General features: G+C 41.6%; 1 protein-coding gene across 1 annotated transcript in view; it reads right to left on the bottom strand.

The window, feature by feature from the left end:
- The window catches only part of si:dkey-288a3.2 (protein phosphatase 1 regulatory subunit 37), a 54,586-nt gene extending 36,793 nt beyond the window's left edge, over positions 1–17,793 (bottom strand). The window contains exons 1-4 of the mRNA XM_066656762.1: positions 17,661–17,793; positions 4,487–4,587; positions 3,276–3,392; positions 1,772–1,919 (exon numbers count right to left, since the gene is read on the bottom strand). Of these exons, the coding sequence (XP_066512859.1) occupies positions 1,772–1,919; positions 3,276–3,392; positions 4,487–4,587; positions 17,661–17,793 (499 nt within the window). The remainder of the gene's footprint in view (positions 1–1,771; positions 1,920–3,275; positions 3,393–4,486; positions 4,588–17,660) is intronic.
- Between the last annotated feature and the right edge of the window lie 2,339 nt (positions 17,794–20,132).

Below are 20,132 nucleotides of genomic sequence, written 5' to 3'. Positions count from 1 at the left end.
TACCATGCAGTGGAAAAGCGCTATAAGTATCGAAAGTAGGCATCAAAAGCTCCATAAACAGCATGCCATTCACTATCAGAAACACATCTATTACCTGTTGGCGAGATTAGTTTTCAGGACAAGTCCTCAGACAGTTTTTGAGGTAAGAGGAGTACCTGTGTGTGGCTAATGTACTGGGCTAATTCTCCAGGACAGATCTGTATGAATACTGTATGTACAGGCCCATACATCTCTGAACTGGCCATGGCTGAAGTGCTGTGTCCTTAAAAGTGTGGATATGCAGGGAGCACATCTCCCTCTCAGAGCGAGCTGGCCACAGAGCTCCCACGGATTGGTGCAACAGCGTGTAAAGTGACAGGCAGAAGATTAGGACATCTAATCCTGGCCGAGTCTGACTGTTAGGGTCAGGGGGCCAAAATCTGCCGCTCCTCTCCTCCATCATCTGTTCCTGCTGGTCAGGGCCATGCACGGACAATGCTCATTCACACACACACACATACACACACACACACACCTCGTGCTGGTCAGCACGGACAGTGTGCACAATATGCCGCCAGAATTACAATAGCGACTGTGTGTTTTCACAAACAGCACTCAATATTAAACAAAGTGATGGAACCCTGTGGATTTCCAATGAAATTGAAGATTCTGGAATCTTAGTGGTATCAGAACATAACTAAAATGATCATGATTGGATGGTATTTTCACGGTTTATAAAGTGATTTCATATATATTTTTATTGAAAAATCAAATTTATACTTCTATTTAGAGCTGGACAATAGTTCAATATCAACATACAGGGGTTGGACAATGGAAGTGAAACACCTGGTTTTAGACCACAATAATTTATTAGTATGGTGTAGGGCCTCCTTTTGCGGCCAATACAGCGTCAATTCGTCTTGGGAATGACATACACAAGTCCTGCACAGTGCTCAGAGGGATTGTAAGCCATTCTTCTTGCAGGATAGTGGCCAGGTCTCTACGTGATGCTGGTGGAGGAAAACGTTTCCTGACTCGCTCCTCCAAAACACCCCAAAGTGGCTCAATAATATTTAGATCTGGTGACTGTGCAGGCCATGGGAGATGTTCAACTTCACTTTCATGTTCATCAAACCAATCTCTCACCAGTCTTGCTGTGTGTATTGGTGCATTGTCGTCCTGATACACGGCACCGCCTTCAGGACACAATGTTTGAACCATTGGATGCACATGGTCTTACTGGTGCAATGTGCAGTTAATGAAGATTGTCCACCAGACTGCTCCAGTTTAGCCATGAAACCTCCCACACTACAATGACAGGTGTTTCAGTTTCATTGTCTAACCCCTGTATATCGCAATATAAAATGTTTCAATAACAATTATATGATTTTTAAACACATTTTCAATATAAATTATTTACAGCATCTGTCTCTGACTTATGGTCACTACAGGGTGCTGTCGTTAGTTCAGCACTTGTTTTAAAATTTAGTTTAAAAATATGAATATAGACAAAGCCAAGGGGTTGTTGTTTGAGGGTGATGTCATGTTTCTCAGTTGTTTCTGTGGCTTTTATGTTTTTCATATCTATAGCTTAAAAAAATTGGAAATATATCTGTGACATCAACACAGACGTTTATCTGTAAATGATGACAAACTTTTGGTAGCGCCTTTATTGGGCAATTGTTATGATGTGTTCCAGCTGTGTGTATGCTGTTATTGCCCCACACTGGGAGCACTGTAGCCACTTGGGGTTTGGGGTTGGGGGGTGGGGGGGGCGGTGTGAGAAGCATACCGAGTGTGAAGAGGGGCTTGCCGCTGAGGCAGCTGTTTTCAAGGTGTAGCTCCGTCAGAGAGCTGGAGAGCAGCGCTTTTGACAGGACCTGAGCGGGATACTCCAGCATCAGGACATTACAGGCATCCAGTCTCCACAGGCATCCACTCTGAAGAGAGGGGGAGGGAGAGGGAGAGAGAGAGAGAAAGAAAGAGAGAGAGAGAGTCAGTCAAAATGTCCTGATTTTGCCCTTTTCTGTGAACTGGCCCCGCTTTTCAGCCTTTCATCAAAACCCCTGCCCATCTGAAGCAGCCGAGAGCACTGAAAATGCAAAAAATAAATAAATAAATAAAAAAAAGTTCAGTGACAGGAGGCTGCTACAGATCTAGAGGCCATTGTTAGACTTTCTCCCCTCGTCCACCACTTCAAAAGTGTCCAGATTTTTTCTATCCCTTCCTTTTGTTGTCAGTGAAAATTCGACTGATCTTGTCTAATGCCGCCTGAGAGCGTCGCCTTTGGTTTGACCATTGAAGTCAGTGGGTAGTTCCTCTGTCTTTCATCTAGCCACGCTGCTAATTGAACATAATATCCTCGTGAACTTAAGTGAAGTGTAATGATATCCATTAAAATCAAAGTGTGAATACAGCAATATCCCGCGGTGTGAATATTTTCATCTCCGATGCATGATAATTCATTACTTTCCACGCAGCTCGAATACAAATCAGGTGGAGGATCAGACCTGAGAATGCAGAAAGAGGGCAGTGCCTGCTCTCAAACCACAGCTCTCAAAAGAGTGTCTTCACACTGAAAAATGAATGCATTGGTGGAAAATTATTTTAGCAGAAAATCATTTTAAAAAAGCAGAGATTGGAGAGAATGAGAAATTTGGAAAAGTCAGTTTTTATTTCATTTTGGCCAAGTGTCCATTGTCAGGACAAAGGAGAGTCCTGGGCATCATGATATATGACTCAGATTCAAACATCAGATAATAAATCATCCAAAAAGCACAATGCATAACTTTAATGTTACTGATATACCACTTTGTCACATGACACTTGGGCATTAGGGCCATATTCCACTTTGTCTATATTGTCCATGCAATAAAACACATTGTCTTTCATACAGTAAATACACCAGCTGTAAAAAACAGGGCATCATAACTGCATAATCTGCCTAGCAACAAGCAGATGATTGGATGTCAACCTCAGAAGCCGTTCTTATTCTTATTGACTCAATTCAATGATTTACTTCACTGACCGTTATTATTATTTATTTTATTATTATTATTATCATTATTATTATTATTACTAGTACTAGTAGTAGTAGTAGTATTTGGCACATATCACAGTCACTGTCTTTTATAAGACCTGGCTCTGCTGTAATGTCAGTGCATTTTGTCTGCTGTAGTGCATTGGGAGTCCTCTGAAAATTCAGTGATTCAAGAACTGAATATTGTAAAGTGTAACGTTTTGTGAAAATGTCCTCCAAATACTGACATGTCAGAGTCCAGCCTCTCATTCTGCACCTGTTTGAGTAAACGTGACAGGGCCTGCCACCCTGAGACTCCCATGCTGCTGCTGGAGATGTCCAGGTGAGTGGCTGATTCATAGTACAAGATCATATCCAGGAGTGAGCACAGACCCTACAGAAAGAAAGGAAAACAATGTCAATATCTAAACAAACATTACTTTTTTTATATCATTTTATCTGTATGTTAAATTAATTCATTATCTGTAACCCTTATCCAGTTCAGGGTCGCGGTGGGTCCAGAGCCTACTTGGAATCATTGGGCGCAAGGCGGGAATACACCCTGGAGGGGGCGCCAGTCCTTCACAGGGCAACACACACACATTCACTCACACACTCACACCTACGGACACTTTTGAATCGCCAATCCACCTACCAACGTTTGTTTTTGGACTGTAGGAGCAAACCGAAGCACCCGGAGGAAACCCACACAGACACAGAGAGAACACACCACACTCCTCACAGGCAGTCACCCGGAGGAAACCCACGCAGACACAGAGAGAACACACCACACTCCTCACAGGCAGTCAGCCGGAGGAAACCCACGCAGACACAGTGAGAACACACCACACTCCTCACAGACAGTCACCCGGAGGAAACCCACGCAGACACAGAGAGAACACACCACACTCCTCACAGACAGTCACCCAGAGGAAACCCACGCAGACACAGAGAGAACACACCACACTCCTCACAGACAGTCACCTGGAGCGGGAATCGAACCCACAACCTACAGGTCCCTGGAGCTGTGTGACTGCGACACCTACCTGCTGCGCCACCGTGCCGCTGTATGTTAAATGCAACCCACAATATTTTAACAACACAATATTAAAAACAAATGGGCTTCTCAGACAGGGAGTAGCCTGGACAAGCCCGGCATGTTTAAAACAATCAAAACCACCTTACACCTCCAAGTTCTAACTTAACGAAAACACAAACTTAACTTTTAATATGAGTCCTTTCACTGAATCAATCATTAATGCATTTAAACTCGTTCAATGATCATGAAATCACAATATAAACAGCTGTATGTTGATTTACCTCCAGAAAATAAATGAATAAATATATTACATTACGACAATTACATTGATATCTTTACTTAGGTGGAGATCATGCACATAATCAGTATATAACAGTCTCAGTGTATTCTGTACAAAACCAATGTTTTTAGAGCCACTCTAAAAATGTTGGTGGTCCATATAAACTCACATTTTCCTCAAGCTCTGCCCCCTGCAGGTTGATCAGATTAAACTGGATGGATTTCAGAATCTCCTCAAGAGACTCACAAGAGCGATAGTCTAGAGACACACCTGTAGGAGAGAAATAGAAATTCAGTATTTTAAACTGTTCTCTGATGTCTACAAAGCAAGTATGTGACTTTGTTCTGGTGGAAAATGTACAATTGCAATTGTACACGCCTATTTCCAAACCTTTGATTTGGCCCTAGAATGAAACAAGCTATTTTCCCTTTTATGGAGGGTTCATGAGTAATTTGATGAGCTCTGTTCTGATTGGCTGTTTACAGGCAGGCACTGCGATGGCTCACACAGGCTTAACATGATCAAGTAATTCACTACAACTGCACCACGTTCCACAAATACCACATTCAGCTCGATACAAAAATAACACATTTTGCTTGATAACACCTTATCAACAACAAATCAGACACAATACCACATTTAAAAAAGAGCGTCTCTCTCAAAACTGCTTTAAAAACACCACAACCCATTCAATACCACCTTAAAAAATATCACATCTTCTTTAAACCACCTTAAAAACCACTAAAATCTGCCTGGTACACAGAACTCAATAAAACAACAGTTCCATTTTCTCACGTGTGTGTGTGTGTGTGTGTGTGTGTGTATGTATGTGTGTTTGGGGTTGGGGTTTGTGAATGCTGGAAAGTAACACTTCTGATTGAAAAGTGGTGCATGAATATTAATGAGTCAAAACTGTTATGTCACAGTTTGGGGTCGTGCCATTGGCCTTTTTTACTGCACTATTTTGCTTATGGTTCACAGTGAGATTCTTGTACAGAACCCTACTTTTTCACTGTGCCACAGTAAAGAATGCTGGAATGCATGGCCTGGAATACAGAATTCTATGGTCTAGTGATGCTTTTCCACTGCATGGGATCGGTTCGACCCAACTTGACTTGGCTCAAGATGGTCGCTTTTTTAACTAGCACAGCTCCCCCGCCAAATGGAGCCAGAGACGTTGGAAAACCCCATCTCTAAGGGAAGGGCATGCTTTGAAAACCAAAACAACACCGGCAGTAAAGTTATTGTTGTTGTCTTTTGGGCTCCGTGCCCCAGTTCTTCGTGCATGTTTGGTTTTCGCTGAAGATTTTCGTCAGCCGCTGACCCAAGGAGCTTTTAAACCTCTTCAAAACATGAGCTGACGTTGTGAGTCAGATAAAAACAAATGTGAAAGATGATTTCACAATTTCAGAGATTTTACAAGCAGCAAGTTTGTGTAGGAATTACTTGGTGATTGACAGGTCTCTGACCAATCAACACTCTGCAGGGTTTACACGTCACCGTTTAGTTCCTTCTCGGCTTGGTTGGAACCGTAAGCGAGCACGAACTGAAAAAGTACCTGGTTCCAGGGACCAGGACCAGATTTGGTCAGAGTAGGTACGGTGTAGTGGAAAAGCGCCATAAGTCAGTGGTTCCCAAAATAGGAGGTGGGCCCCCTAGGGGTGAGTTACAGAATGCATATTAATTGTAATAATTCCACTGTAAAGGTGATTTGTCACTTTTTTGTCGCTATTTTTTTTCCAATATATATGGGAACCACTGGTCTAAGGTAAGGGGCGGCACGGTGGCGCAGCAGGTCACACAGCTCCAGGGACCTGGAGGTTGTGGGTTCGATTCCCGCTCCGGGAGACTGTCTGTGAGGAGTGTGGTGTGTTCTCCCAGTGTCCGCGTGGGTTTCCTCCGGGTGCTTCGGTTTCCTCCCACAGTCCATAAACACACGTTGGTAGGTGGATTGGCAACTCAAAATGTGTCAGTAGGTGTGAGTGTGTGAGTGAATGTGTGAGAGTTATGTTGCCCTGTGAAGGACTGGCGCCCCCTCCAGGGTGTATTCCCGCCTTGCGCCCAATGATTCCAGGTAGGCGCTGGACCCACCGCGACCCTGAACTGGATAAGGGTTACAGATAATGAATGAATGAATGAATGGTCTATAGTAAGATGAGGATGCTGTTAGAGTATTGAACATAACCAGTCATAACCGAGTATGACATCTGTAATGGTAATAACATAGTTATATCACTGTAGGGTTCAAGCAAAAGCGTTAGTTACTTTTGAGACAACAAGCTTTTTTTTTGTTTTGTTTGTGACACTATTTCTCCACATAAATCAGGCACAGGCTTCTGCAGGTAGAGATTAAGTTGAAACGCACTGGAAAATTCCTTTAAAAAAGCCCAAACTGCCCATCCTGCGTCAGAAATCAAAGTCTGAAACTCAGCGCAGCGCCACGGCAGCACGCTCCCTTCCCAATTCTAACGGTGCAGACTTTGAATCTTGCCCCTCTGCAGATGCAGTGTGGTGGCTGGTGTTCATTAAAGAGAGAAAGACAAGCGCGCAAACGTGATCACGTCCTCGGCGGAGAGCGGAATCAAAGAGCCACTGATTATTCAGGAACAGATGACTTTTAAACAAAGCCTAGAGAAACACTTTGATGGCCGCAGCAGTGCGTCTTTATTAGGCTGGCGCCGCACAAGCCCCCTTCGCCTCATAAACTCTTATCTCCGCAGTCGGGGAGAAGCCGGATCGCTCACAGCCGTGCCACAGAGAGATGATAATTTATTCATCATTAGCATAATCATTTGTAAAATTATTTTTACAATAATCACTTAACTGTACCGTACATTGGGATGAGGGGTTGGGGTTGTGAGTGTGTGTGTGTCTCTGTGTGTGTAGGGGGGGGGGTTGTGAAGGGAGTATCCAAAATCCCATTTTTCTAATCCCCTCTGCCGCCCTCTGATAATGATACTGAGTCTTGGAGTCAGATGTCATCAGGCGTGTGAGACATGGTGCAGAGAGCTGGAACACGCTGACCCGCATTTAAAATCTCCCATCCGCCCCTATCAATAACCGCCGCTCCTCTCATCAAAGGGACAGCGGCTTAATCCCAGCCCCGCAGGATCTGCGTGGAGATTTCAATTAAGAGCCCTGACAAAGTTCAAGATTTTTATCTCTCGCACTGAAGAAGATTGCACTGTTTTGGGTCCGGTCCCGCATTCAGTGCCAGTGAAATTACGGTCATCCCGGAAAACGCCGGAGCCTCTGGAATTAACAAACAGATGTTTAACTGGTCAAATGAACCTAAACAACAAAAATAGGGTGAGCATTTTGAGAAAAATCACGGCCTACAGCCAAAGCCTAATCCTGCTCATGAGGCTGAGTGTATCCCTTCATTATTATTGTTTTTTCATACCCACATTTCTCGGAGGAACATATATGACAGATAGCTGTAAATCCCCAGCTCCAGATGCAACGCTACACTCTGTAAGTGTAACACCTCACTGACTGGGTTCAGCTAGATTATTTGGAGATTCAAAGCCCATACGTAATTAACTATTCCACTCAACCAACCATTTACTTACTTAATCACTCGCTCCGTCACTTACTCACTCACTTTTCGCAAAATGATTCCTAACCAGGTAAACTGTCAGCAGACCAAACACTATGCAGGCACAACAGTGTTCATCAAAGATGGTACAGCAGTGGTTGTATTACAAGAACCACTAGTTGTTCCACAGGAGGTGTTGTGGTTCTATACAGTATCAGTACTGGACAGCGTTTGGGGACCGATGTTGAACCCAATTAGAAACACAGCTGTACGATAAACAACATTTTCTTGAATATAATGACAACCATTACCTGTGAATACCTTTAACACAGAGAGAGATGCAGTATTAGTAATGTAATACTTGTATGCTCTACAGTCACTAGGTTCTTAATAATGTCTCTGTAAAATAAGGTAATAGGCTGAAAGACATAAACAATGCAGCAGAAAGCACTTATATTAGATCATACCAGAAAACACTCAGGCACATGGCAAACACAAAATGACTCTTTAAACCTTCAGATTAAATTCCACTACTAACGTTTTTGAGGTGAAAGAATACGACATAATAAACTGTTTACAAGAGCGCACTGTTACTTACCGTTCAGATCAAGGCATTTAGCTCTTTTATTGAGACAGCTAATGTTCTGCAAGCAAAATGACCAGAGAGAGACAGTGAGAGAAAGAGAGAGAGAGAGAGAGAGAGAGAGAGAGAGAGAGAGAGAGAGAGAGAGAGAGAACCATTAGATTTTATGTAGCTTCACACAAAACAAGGAAAAAAGCCTAATTTTACAAAATTAGGTGTAGAAATAAGTCTTAAAATGGGTTTTTGTGTATGTTTTTTGTGTGAGTGTGTAATGTATAATTAAAATTGCAAATTCAATTTTAAATTTTAATCTTAATTTTAAAGTTTAATATAATACATTACACACAAATGTTTTAAAACTTATTTGAACGTGTAATAAATGATAGTATATGAAATATCTAATATAGATATTACAAATGACATGACTGGATAGATAGATAGATAGATAGATAGATAGATAGATAGATAGATAGATAGATAGATAGATACATAAACAGACAGACAGAGAGGTAGCTACATATTATAGATAGATACCACAAGTTTTCCTCTAGCTTATATTTTTCTGCATACAAACAAAATGCCCGTTCCCTCATGTTCACACTAAAACCATGAATTATGGATTTGCCTCCATTTCCTGTTGCTGCAAATGCTCCCCTTTAATTAAGCAGGTATATTAATTAGAAACAGCTGGTCATCTGTTGATGCATTAATTTGCTCATTGCCTGCTCTACATACATATAATTTGACTGTGTCACTCTGAGGAGCCACATTAATCTCAGACGGCAGGACGAGGCAACGAGGAAAGACTGAGCATAGCATCCGCCCAGAAAATAAAATACATAAATAAATAAATAAACTCAAATGCTTTCACGTGAGGATGCGGCGGGATGTTTTATAGCACCGTTCATGCTTCGAGAGAGAGCGCTCGCCTCGGATTCATTTGGGCGAATACCAGAGTGAGGGAGCTAGGGCTTGTTTTCAAATGCTCTGTTTGTGTTTTCAGTCTCACTTTCTCACCCAAACAAAGCTACAGGAGAACACCATCGCTGAGTAACAATCTCAACTAGTTAAACTCTTCTGATAGCAACCTCTGTGTTTTAATGATAGTAACCTCAGTTTTACTCTGACAGTGTCTTCTGTGTTGTTCTGATCATGAGTGACGTCTGTTACGCTGATGATGATCTTTCTGTTGTGGTTGTTATCATGTTATATTGTGAGAATGTTCTAAAAAATGATATGTGTTGTTCTGATAATGACACCTGTGTTGTTGTGATAATGCTCTCTGTGAAGTTATGATACAGATCTCTGTGTTACTCTGATACTCTCTGTGTTACTCTTATTGTAGTTCTGCTTGATATACACAAGCATTGATTCTTATAAATCAGCTACTTAAACAAACAATTAAATATTAAAAATTGAACAGTGTTATTTTATGTATAATATATACAATATAGAATTTAATATTGTTTTATATGTCATTTTCTATATATCAAGCACTTAGCAAAGGCAAAAAACTTATTTTAAAGTAAATAAAATTATTTCAATCAATTTTATGTGATATTTCATTTTTATTACAATTTCTGCAGATTTGCGACACTGGACTAATTGAGATTTATAATAAAAGTTCAGATTTATTTGAGTTTTATCCCTTCCAGTTCCGCTTCCGTTGATCAGAGAGTTTACACTGTCATTACAACAAAAAGGCACTTTACTTTGTAGTGTGCTATTAATATAATTTGCAATTAATAATGTTAGAAAACCTTGCAAAAACATGTTCACCAGCCAGCTCTAATACTTGCACATCACTGTAAGCACCCACGCTGTCAGAATCAAACCTTATTTTGCTTGTCAAAGTACAAACTTGGTAAATTTAGCCTCAAACTACAAATGTACAATTTAGCGCTTTAAAGACATTTTTCCCAGTGTAAAGGTGCATATTTGTACCTTTTCATAACCTTCAAAAAATGTTTAAACAAGAACCCTGAGTGTGCAGAGTCATGTAGCAAACAAAAATACAACTGAAGCACTAATACAACTAAACTAAAAGGGGATGAAGATGTACCCTTGAGGTACACCAAAATGTTGTGAACAACTTCCAGTCCAGTGAGAGTTTAACAGCCTGCGTAGTTTTTTTTTTTATGTGAGAGTACATTGTATCAAATCCACAGTAAAGATGAGCAGAGAGTAAAATAGACCTTGATAAGAAAAGAAAAAAAAAACAAGCTCAAAGATAGATAGAAAAAAAAATACATTGATTAGGCCCAATATGGCAAATGTAGCAGGCAGACAGCAGACGGCAGATGGCATGCAGCAGCTAGTACATATCAGACTGATCAAGGTCCTGGATCAATCTGCTATAAACATTAACGAGATGTCATATGGGACGGAGTGTTTAGAAGAAAACAAATTAGACGCCTGCAAACGCTCCCCAACGTTTCCTATAAGAGCAAATGAAAACGTCTCGACAGTGACGACTTGGGGCCACGGATTTCTGAACCCTTCGCCTTTTGTTTGATGTTTTTCCCTCTTAATAAACGCTGAGATTTCCAAGGCCCTCCGCTGCAGAGTTGTGGATTGCGCAAAACCAAATGAATAAGCGCCAAAAGTATTGAGGCGTCAGGAGGGAGAGGGACAAAATGAAGCGATAAAAAAGAAAGCTGTGCCTCCTTCAGGCAGAGAGCGGGAACTCGACTTCACGCGGGCCCTCTCCAGTGCATTCCTCCATTCCAGCCTCAAAGAGCTCAGTGTCTCCTGCTCTCTGTCTGGGTGGCTTTGTATTAGAGCATTTTTTTTATTTATTATTATTATTATTATTTCCAAAGCCTTTTTAATTAGTCACAAAAATGATTTCAGAACATTTTATACAAAAAAAAGGAGAAATAAATAAAATCAAAATAAAGCAAAAAAAAAACTCTCAGGGGTTAAAATCAGCCACACATTTTCCTTTCAGCATCTTTTCTGCAATAAAGGATAAATTATTTAAAATAACACGACCTTTTATCTCACACCCTTTGAAGGCGGCAAATTAAAAATGTAAATTGAGGTGCTAATTAATATGCAAATATATTCATTCCCGGTTAACAATTAGCAATTAAAACCTGCAGTGTCTAGAAAGAGCATGGACGAAATTAGTAACTTAATTTATCATTAAAAAAATTAAAACATACACAGTTTTTTAATTGACTTTCAAAATGCTTTAGCGTGGCATTCGCATCTCTTCATTTGCTCCAAAATGTATTATTACTATTATTTTTTTATATTATTATTATTATTATTATGATAATTTATCTGTAATATAATGTTGATGCAATGCAAAAACATCTAAAGAGCAGAGCAGATCTGTGTGTTAGGAATAAACATGTCTGGTTTGGCGCTGGAGGAAAACTTTAATCAGTGAATCAGTGCGGTCCAGAGAGGGGGTGATGCACATTAAAGTTTAAAAGTGTGGAAGTTATTTATACTTGATGGTGTTTAGATATGAGTGACTTTTCCCTGCGTGCTGGAAGGAGGGTGGTTATTACATATCAGAGAGGCAGAAGCTTTCTGATGAGCGCTGAAGCTCGGTGCTCTGAGAGAGGGGGGCTGAGAGAGCGGGCTTCTTTTACTCCAATGGGGAACGCTTCGGTTTGAAATACAAACTTCTCCCAAAACCTATGCGTGGTTCGGCACATGTTAAAACTTTTGATGATGCTTTCTCTACTTCTATAGCGACCAGCAGCTCTGTGGACTCTCCTGTTACTTCCTCTCACTCTGTCACTGATGAATAATAATCATTCTTCCAGCCCCCACTAGACTTTCTTCTTGCATGTTAGTGCTGCTGCTGCTGCTGCTGAAACGACGCTAGGTATAAAAGCTTGGCAGAAGAAGCTGAGCCTAAATCCTTCAGGTACAAACAAATGGTCATCACAGATCTCTGAAGTCCTGCGTCCTCCTGTATACGCCCATATAAGGAAACCTAGGTCTAAGTGACATTTTTTTCTATGTGTAATATAGGTTTTTTTTTAAATATGGGGCAAACAAGAAAGTTCCAAACTCTTTATGTTTTCTCCAATATCACCACTACCCCACAACGTACTGCTCAACACATATTCTTCAGAGGAGACACTGAGATTTCAGCCACACCAAAGTAATACATACAATCGTTTTTGACAATTATTAAAGTAGACATTTTTGAAAGCTGAAATATTGATGCATCTGTCCACTGAAAGGAACTAACATTAAATAGAAATGCAATTATTATGAGGAAAAAGAAATGCATAATATCAGTTTCCACTAAAACTTAGCCTCAAACACAATAAAACAACAGACACTGAAAGCTCAGTGCAAGATTATTCACCCTGTTTCTATTTATTATAAATAATTATAACACAGGATGAGTCAAAAGACGCAGGACACCCTTTAAACCAAAAACCCCAGCAAGAAATCGGTGAGGAGCCGATCTTTTAGGACTTTTGGATCAAATTGCCCTTGATCCAATATGGCGGCTTCCCAGCTGGCGGCCATGTTGTGGACACAGCCTAAAAGATCGGCTCCTCACCAATTTCTTGCTGGGGTTTTTGGTTTAAAGGGTGTCCTTCGTCTTTTGACTCATCCTGTGTTATAATTATTTATAATAAATGGAAATGGGGTGAATAACATGGCCGCCATCTGGGAAGCCGCCATATTGGATCAAGGGCAATTTTTTTTTTTCCAGTGGGAAAGGGTCATGTGGCAAATCAAAGAAAATAAAGGGTGTCCTGCCACTCGCCCTGTACATGATTCCATTGGCAGAAAGGTCTGCTTGTTTCAACCGTTATTTCTCCAAATAAATAAAACCATCTGCCAATAACTAACCCAAAGCTGAAATGCAAAAAGTCACGGTGAAATAATTTTACTTTATTAACATCAAGGGAAATATATAAGACCATGTTGAATAGATTTAAGATGCTTTTGCTTCCCAAAAGGCAAAATTGGCTGAGAAATCAGCCAATGGGACTGTAGCAGATGTTTTGCTGAGGCCCTCCTCCAAAGTTAAATCTGCATTCTATCTATTTATTTATTTATCCCCATATTATTTAAACGTTACAAAGACGTTTCTTAAAAGCTGCAGCGAGGTGCATAGTTCTGCTCCTACTCTACACCAACAAACAACTCCACAACCCCACCCCCAAAACAACAGGGCAAAGAAGAAGAAAAAAAAAAAGGATATATCGTCAACTCAAACCTGCAGAGCTGACGGATGAATCTGAACGACTGAAACACACACACACACCAAAAAGAATTAATAAATAATAAAACAAACAATAAACAAACAAACATTACTCTGTGTTAAGCTTTAGGAGACCCCAGGTCCATTGCTGAAACCCATTGTTGTTTACCGTCCCCTTATGAAGACGTAACCAAGAGCAATGCTGTTTCATCCACTTAAAACATTTCAAAGAAAAGTGAAAGCCCGCGGGTACAATAAAAGCTTTAAATAGTTTTTCCGCAGCCGTCCTCCGGGGACTCGCCTGCCTGAAAATACCTAATTTGATAAATATGCTCTTTAAGCAGCGAGTTCCATTTTGCATAGCCTTATTATGAATTCACACACAGTCTTCAAACTAAATATCTCTCCTTTTAGCTGCTGCTTATCCATACATATTTTACTCTTTTAAGAGTGTGGAGTGGGGGGAGGGGGGGGGGGGGGAGGGGGGTGGACCACCTACATTACTTTAAATGCAATTGGTCTCATTAGCACCTCAGAGATAATACTGAGAGCGTGGTTAATGTAAGCACTGCTAAGTCTCTAATTTTCAACAAATAATTCTCCTTGATCTAATCGTAAATTTATGCAGAGGGGAAACTGATGCTCTTAACATTGCTGGTCAAAGTAAAATAAGTGAATGCACGGGCTGAATTATGCATGCCATGTCGTGCCGTGTGTGTGTGTGTATGTGTGTGTTTTGCATGCATGTGTGTGTTCATGCCTGAGTGTATTTGATTCTCATTTGCTTTCATTCTTCAGCACCGTTATTGTCTTGTTGTGCCTGAGTTCAATGGGAAAGCATTTGGCTAATTACCATGCTCTGTGAGCAAGTTTAATATTTTTCTTTCCTGTCACATTTTTAACATTTCCAATGATATAACGCAGGTCAAAATGTGTATGTATTCACGACAAACAGTACTGCATTTGAGCAAATACAAAATACAATATAATCATATAAAATAATGTAAAATAAAATGACAACAAGCAAAGCACTGGTAGCATTTTACTTAAAGGCAGCTGATATAAACCTACAGGACACACACTGCTGATCCAAACACGCAGAGCAGGGTTTGAATCCTTGCACTTCATTAAGCTGTGCATCAAATGTCATAGATGTAAAACAAAACAGCGCATGACGACTGATGGAGGCTTTCCTAATAACAGTATAAGTGCATGTTAGGCCACTTTACCTTTACTTGGTCCTGTATCTTTGGATTGGGCTCTACCCCGTCCTTTGCGCAGCTCTGTCTGTACGCCAGAATTATTTCTGTCAAGGTCAGATTGTCACCTAATTTAGAGAAAGAAAAAAAAAAAAAAGGAAAAAAGAAATCACCAACACAAATAAAAGCCTTGCCCACAACGACCTTTCATTCCTTATCTCCTAATTTACTGTTTATTGTGTCTTAATGAGCTGTCTGCAATTAGATCAACTGATGAAAGCATGTGAAAAATGCTTTCTATTTCTAATACACTTCTCTGTGCTTCATTAAAGCAAGGTAAATGCATTTTGGGGCCGTGAGATTACGTCTCGGAGAAATGATGAGGATGTGGTCTTGAAGCTCTTGCAATTCAAAAACAAACAAACAAACAAACAAATATAGAGTGCAGATTACAACATAGGGGTCCAAAGATATTAACGGTGTATGTGTTAATTACTAGCGCACAACTGAGGTTTTAGTTAGTTCACAATATTAACCAATACTTATAGCATATGGACAAAAATAATAATAAAAAAAGCACTCCACAATTCTACACTCATTCCATACAGGAGCACTGACGTGTGGCGTGTTTGTGTGAATGCTGCACTGTATGCCTCGCTGCTGACAGCGTCCTGTGTCACTGATGAAGGACTAGAGGACGAGCGACACACACTGTGCAGCGACAGATGAGCTACTGTCTCTGACTCTACATCTACAAGGTGGACCAACGAGGGAGGAGTGTCTCACAGAGTGGACAGAGAGTGGACACAGGGTTTAAAAACTTCAGCAGCACTGCGGTGTCTGATCCACTCGCACCAGCATAATATACACTAACTGTGTTACTAGTGTCAATGCAGCGCTGAGAATGATCCGTCACTCAAATCATACCTGCACCGTGGGGTTCCTGTGAGGGCTCTGAGCATAAAAGAACAGAGTGAAAGGGGCGTTATAGTTTATGCAAACAACAGATGGAATAGAGTCTGTAACTACAAATTTATATAAGGAAAGTGGAGCTGACAAAATGGACAGCATTAAATTATGAGACATTAAGATATATATGTACAGGTGCTATAAAGGTTTTTTAAATGAGGCTATAGAAGAAGAATGGCGGCACGGTGGTGCAGCAGGTTAGTGTCGCAGTCACACAGCTCCAGAGGCCTGGAGGTTGTGGGTTCGATTCCCACTCTGGGTTACTGTCTGTGAGGAGTGTGGTGTGTTCTCCCTGTGTCTGCGTGGGTTTTCTCCGGGTGACTGTCTGTGAGGAGTGTGGTGTGTTCTCCCTGTGTCTGCGTGGGTTTTCTCTGGGTGACTGTCTGTGAGGCGTGTGGTGTGTTCTCTCTGTGTCTGCGTGGGTTTCCTCCGGGTGACTGTCTGTGAGGAGTGTGGTGTGTTCTCTCTGTGTCTGCGTGGGTTTCCTCCGGGTGACTGTCTGTGAGGAGTGTGGTGTGTTCTCTCTGTGTCTGCGTGGGTTTCCTCCGGGTGACTGTCTGTGAGGAGTGTGGTGTGTTCTCCCTGTGTCTGCGTGGGTTTCCTCCGGGTGACTGTCTGTGAGGAGTGTGGTGTGTTCTCCCTGTGTCTGTGTGGGTTTCCTTCGGGTGACTGTCTGTGAGGAGTGTGGTGTGTTCTCTCTGTGTCTGCGTGGGTTTCCTCCGGGTGACTGTCTGTAAGGAGTGTAGTGTGTTCTCCCTGTGTCTGCGTGGGTTTCCTCCCTATCCACAATCCACGTAGGTGGATTGGCAACTCAAAAGTGTCCCTAGGTGTGAGTGAATGTGTGAGTGCGTGTCGCCCTGCGAAGGGCTGGCGCCCCCTCCAGGGTGTATTCCCGCCTTGCACCCAATGATTCCAGGTAGGCTCTGGACCCACCACGACTCTGAACTGGATAAGCGCCTCTTACAGAAAATGAATGAATGAATGAATGGAACCAAAGGTATTTCTTCTATGGCATCGCTCACCCAAACTTTTGTAGCACCTTTATTTTTAAAAGTGTATTAGAATAGTTTAAATATATTTTCATGCCCCCCGCCCCCAAATGCCTGCCAGTGTGGGCATTCTTTAGCTGAATTATCAGTTAATGTTCTTCTCTAAATGTATTGAACTCCTTTAATGAGAATCTAGGTGCCCATGCACTCACTGGTTGGGAATGGTGGGATTAAGCACATTTTGTTGTATTGAGTTCTTATTTATCTGAGTATTAGACAATGACAATTAAAAACACACATTCATTTTAGTCGGTAAAGTACTGTTTAACTTCAATGGAATAAAATTATACTTGTGTTTTCTTTTTTATTAACGTCTTAAAATCAATATTGGTACTGGCCACAATATATTCATATCTGTCAGAGCTTTATTAAGTGCCTTAGAGGTTGTCTCAGTTTGCCAACAGGCACGGTGCAAATCCTGGACATTAATTAATATTAATCGTATTAATTCATCTGTTACCAAACATCTAGGTCACCGGGAGCCCCGAGCTGAGCGGCAGTAATTCTGTGTTATCATGTTTGTGAAAATCCTCATGTAACAGTGAGGGAAAAAAAATAAATCAGCGAAGGGAATTAAAATGTTTCCAACGAATCATGTGACACAAAACTGCAATGGAATTTACATGAAAGCATAACAATCCCATTTCATGTGGCAGCTTTCTCAGTACATTGACAACATAAATAGATTTGTGCTGTCATAAATGAAGACAGGAGACTGAATATATTATAAGGGTGTGCTTTTTTGTGTTATATATCTCTTTTAGGAAGCGAGAAACGGAGCGAGGAGTAGGTTCAGCTCAACAGAAGAGAAGCTCACCATCCCGGAGCGTGTCCCTGCTTTCAGCAAAGCCTGACACCATCTCCTCGTCAGGAGGAAAGGACACACGCTTCTCCCCTCTGCACTTCTTCCTGAACGGGTGTGCCTCCTCTTCCTCTGTGTGGCCTGTCATCGTCAGATCGGCGAAGCTTCACTTGATGTAGGCCACTGAAGCAGTACTAGTCTGAATTAGGCTCTAACGGCGGTGACATCCAGTAATATTTGATGAAGTAAACAGTCTATCCTCCTGGTTATAACTTTACTAACACACAGCTATGGAAAACATCATCCCATTCTTATTCCATCTGACAACAAACCAGTCAATGAACTCCAGTTTCCACTTGTGCAAACTGTTCTGTCGCAGTTCCCAAACAGTCAGATGGCAGCTGGAAACTTAAGACCTGTGCTTAACACTTTTACAAAGCAGTTACAGGACACCACAGCATCAATTATTAATGAAGCCAGTGCCTCTCGGTGCTGGTGGAACTCCATTTCAACATCAAATATGCACACAGGGATATACCGTGTAAGAACACAAATGAAATGCTCGGATGAAAAATGCATTTTTTGAGCTCTCTTTCTTAGTAAGACCAAACATAACCTACAAGTACCACAAAGGATCTTCTAGGACGGGCAGCCTAAGCAGACAATAAAAACTAACTCACGTGCTGTCTAACCAAACATGATTAAAAGGCCACATCACCCTCCTGCCACATCTGTTAGACAGAATAATAACGGAAGCCGTGTGTTCTGTATAAAAAGGCCTTTAAAAAAGCAAACATTTCACAGTTCCAAGAGTGGGCTGCTGCTAGCTTCAGCACCACACCACATTTCACTAGCACCAGGTATTAAACTGAAAACTTAGAAAGCTTTAACCTGCCACCTCTTAGTTATTTTATCATTCATTCATTCATTATCTGTAAGCGCTTATCAAGTTCAGGGTCGCGGTGGGTCCAGAGCCTACCTGGAATCATTGGGCGCAAGGCAATACACCCTGGAGGGGGCGCCAGTCCTTCACAGGGCAACACACACACACACACACACACACTCACACCTACAGAGTCGCCAATCCACCTACCAACGTGTGTTTTTGGACTGTGGGAGTACACCGGGCACCCGGAGGAAACCCACGCAGACACAGGGAGAACACACCACACTCCTCACAGACAGTCACCTGGAGGAAACCCACGCAGACACAGGGAGAACACACCAACTCCTCACAGACAGTCACCCGGAGGAAACCCACGCAGACACAGGGAGAACACACCACACTCCTCACAGACAGTCACCTGAGGAAACCCACGCAGACACAGGGAGAACACACCAACTCCTCACAGACAGTCACCCGGAGGAAACCCACGCAGACACAGGGAGAACACACCACACTCCTCACAGACAGTCACCCGGAGGAAACCCACGCAGACACAGGGAGAACACACCAACTCCTCACAGACAGTCACCCGGAGGAAACCCACGCAGACACAGGGAGAACACACCACACTCCTCACAGACAGTCACCCGGAGGAAACCCACGCAGACACAGGGAGAACACACCAACTCCTCACAGACAGTCACCCGGAGGAAACCCACGCAGACACAGGGAGAACACACCAACTCCTCACAGACAGTCACAGGGAATCAAACCCACAACCTCCAGGCTCCTGGAGCTGTGTGACTGCGACACCTACCTGCTGCGCCACTGTGCCACCCTTAGTTATTTTATACTTTTTTTTTTTTGGTCCAAACTATTTCATGGCAATCCTTGTCATATAGTGATACAACTGAAGAAAATGATAATTCATAACTACATAAGTTAGTAAAATAATAAATTATAATTTGCAATTTTTAGGAAACAATTCTATTAACAGATCAAGTATTTTGAATAGATTTGAATGACCTTTTCAATTTTATGATGTCTGTAAATGTAAGCCTAGCAAAACTGCTGTGGGGGTTTGATTGCATTCAGCAACTTTAAAGATTCCACTGAAAATCAGAGGATTCAGACCGACAGGTTTCTTACATCATAAGCCTGAATAACCAATCACACAACATGCAGGGCAGGGCTTTCGAACTGCAGGTAAGTGGTGGAGAGAATGTGGAGTGAAGGTGAAGATTTAGGCCTACATCCAATCTACTGTTTATTCATTAAGGATTTTGTTTTCTTAGAAACAAAAACTAATAAATGATTCATTTAATTAATTCATTTTTATGGGTGTAACTGGTGAATGGAAGGGGACAAATAACCCAACAGCTGTTTTGGCTAAAAAGCAATCAAACACTAATAGCAGTAATCCAAAATGTAATGTAAAGCCTGTCCAGAATACTAGAGCCTGCTGCTTCTGTCTATAAACGGATACCTATTATTATTACTCTAGAATTCAGTACAGAATTTGATTGAGCACGTGTCTACAAACTTTTTACCTGGAGGTGTTCTGTCACAGGTACATTTACTTTGAATGTGCCCATGAAAAT

Source organism: Hoplias malabaricus, chromosome 1 (assembly GCF_029633855.1).
Source record: "Hoplias malabaricus isolate fHopMal1 chromosome 1, fHopMal1.hap1, whole genome shotgun sequence".
NCBI lineage: Eukaryota > Metazoa > Chordata > Actinopteri > Characiformes > Erythrinidae > Hoplias > Hoplias malabaricus.
Note: the sequence above shows the minus strand (reverse complement) of the source record. Positions and strands in the feature narration are given on the sequence as shown.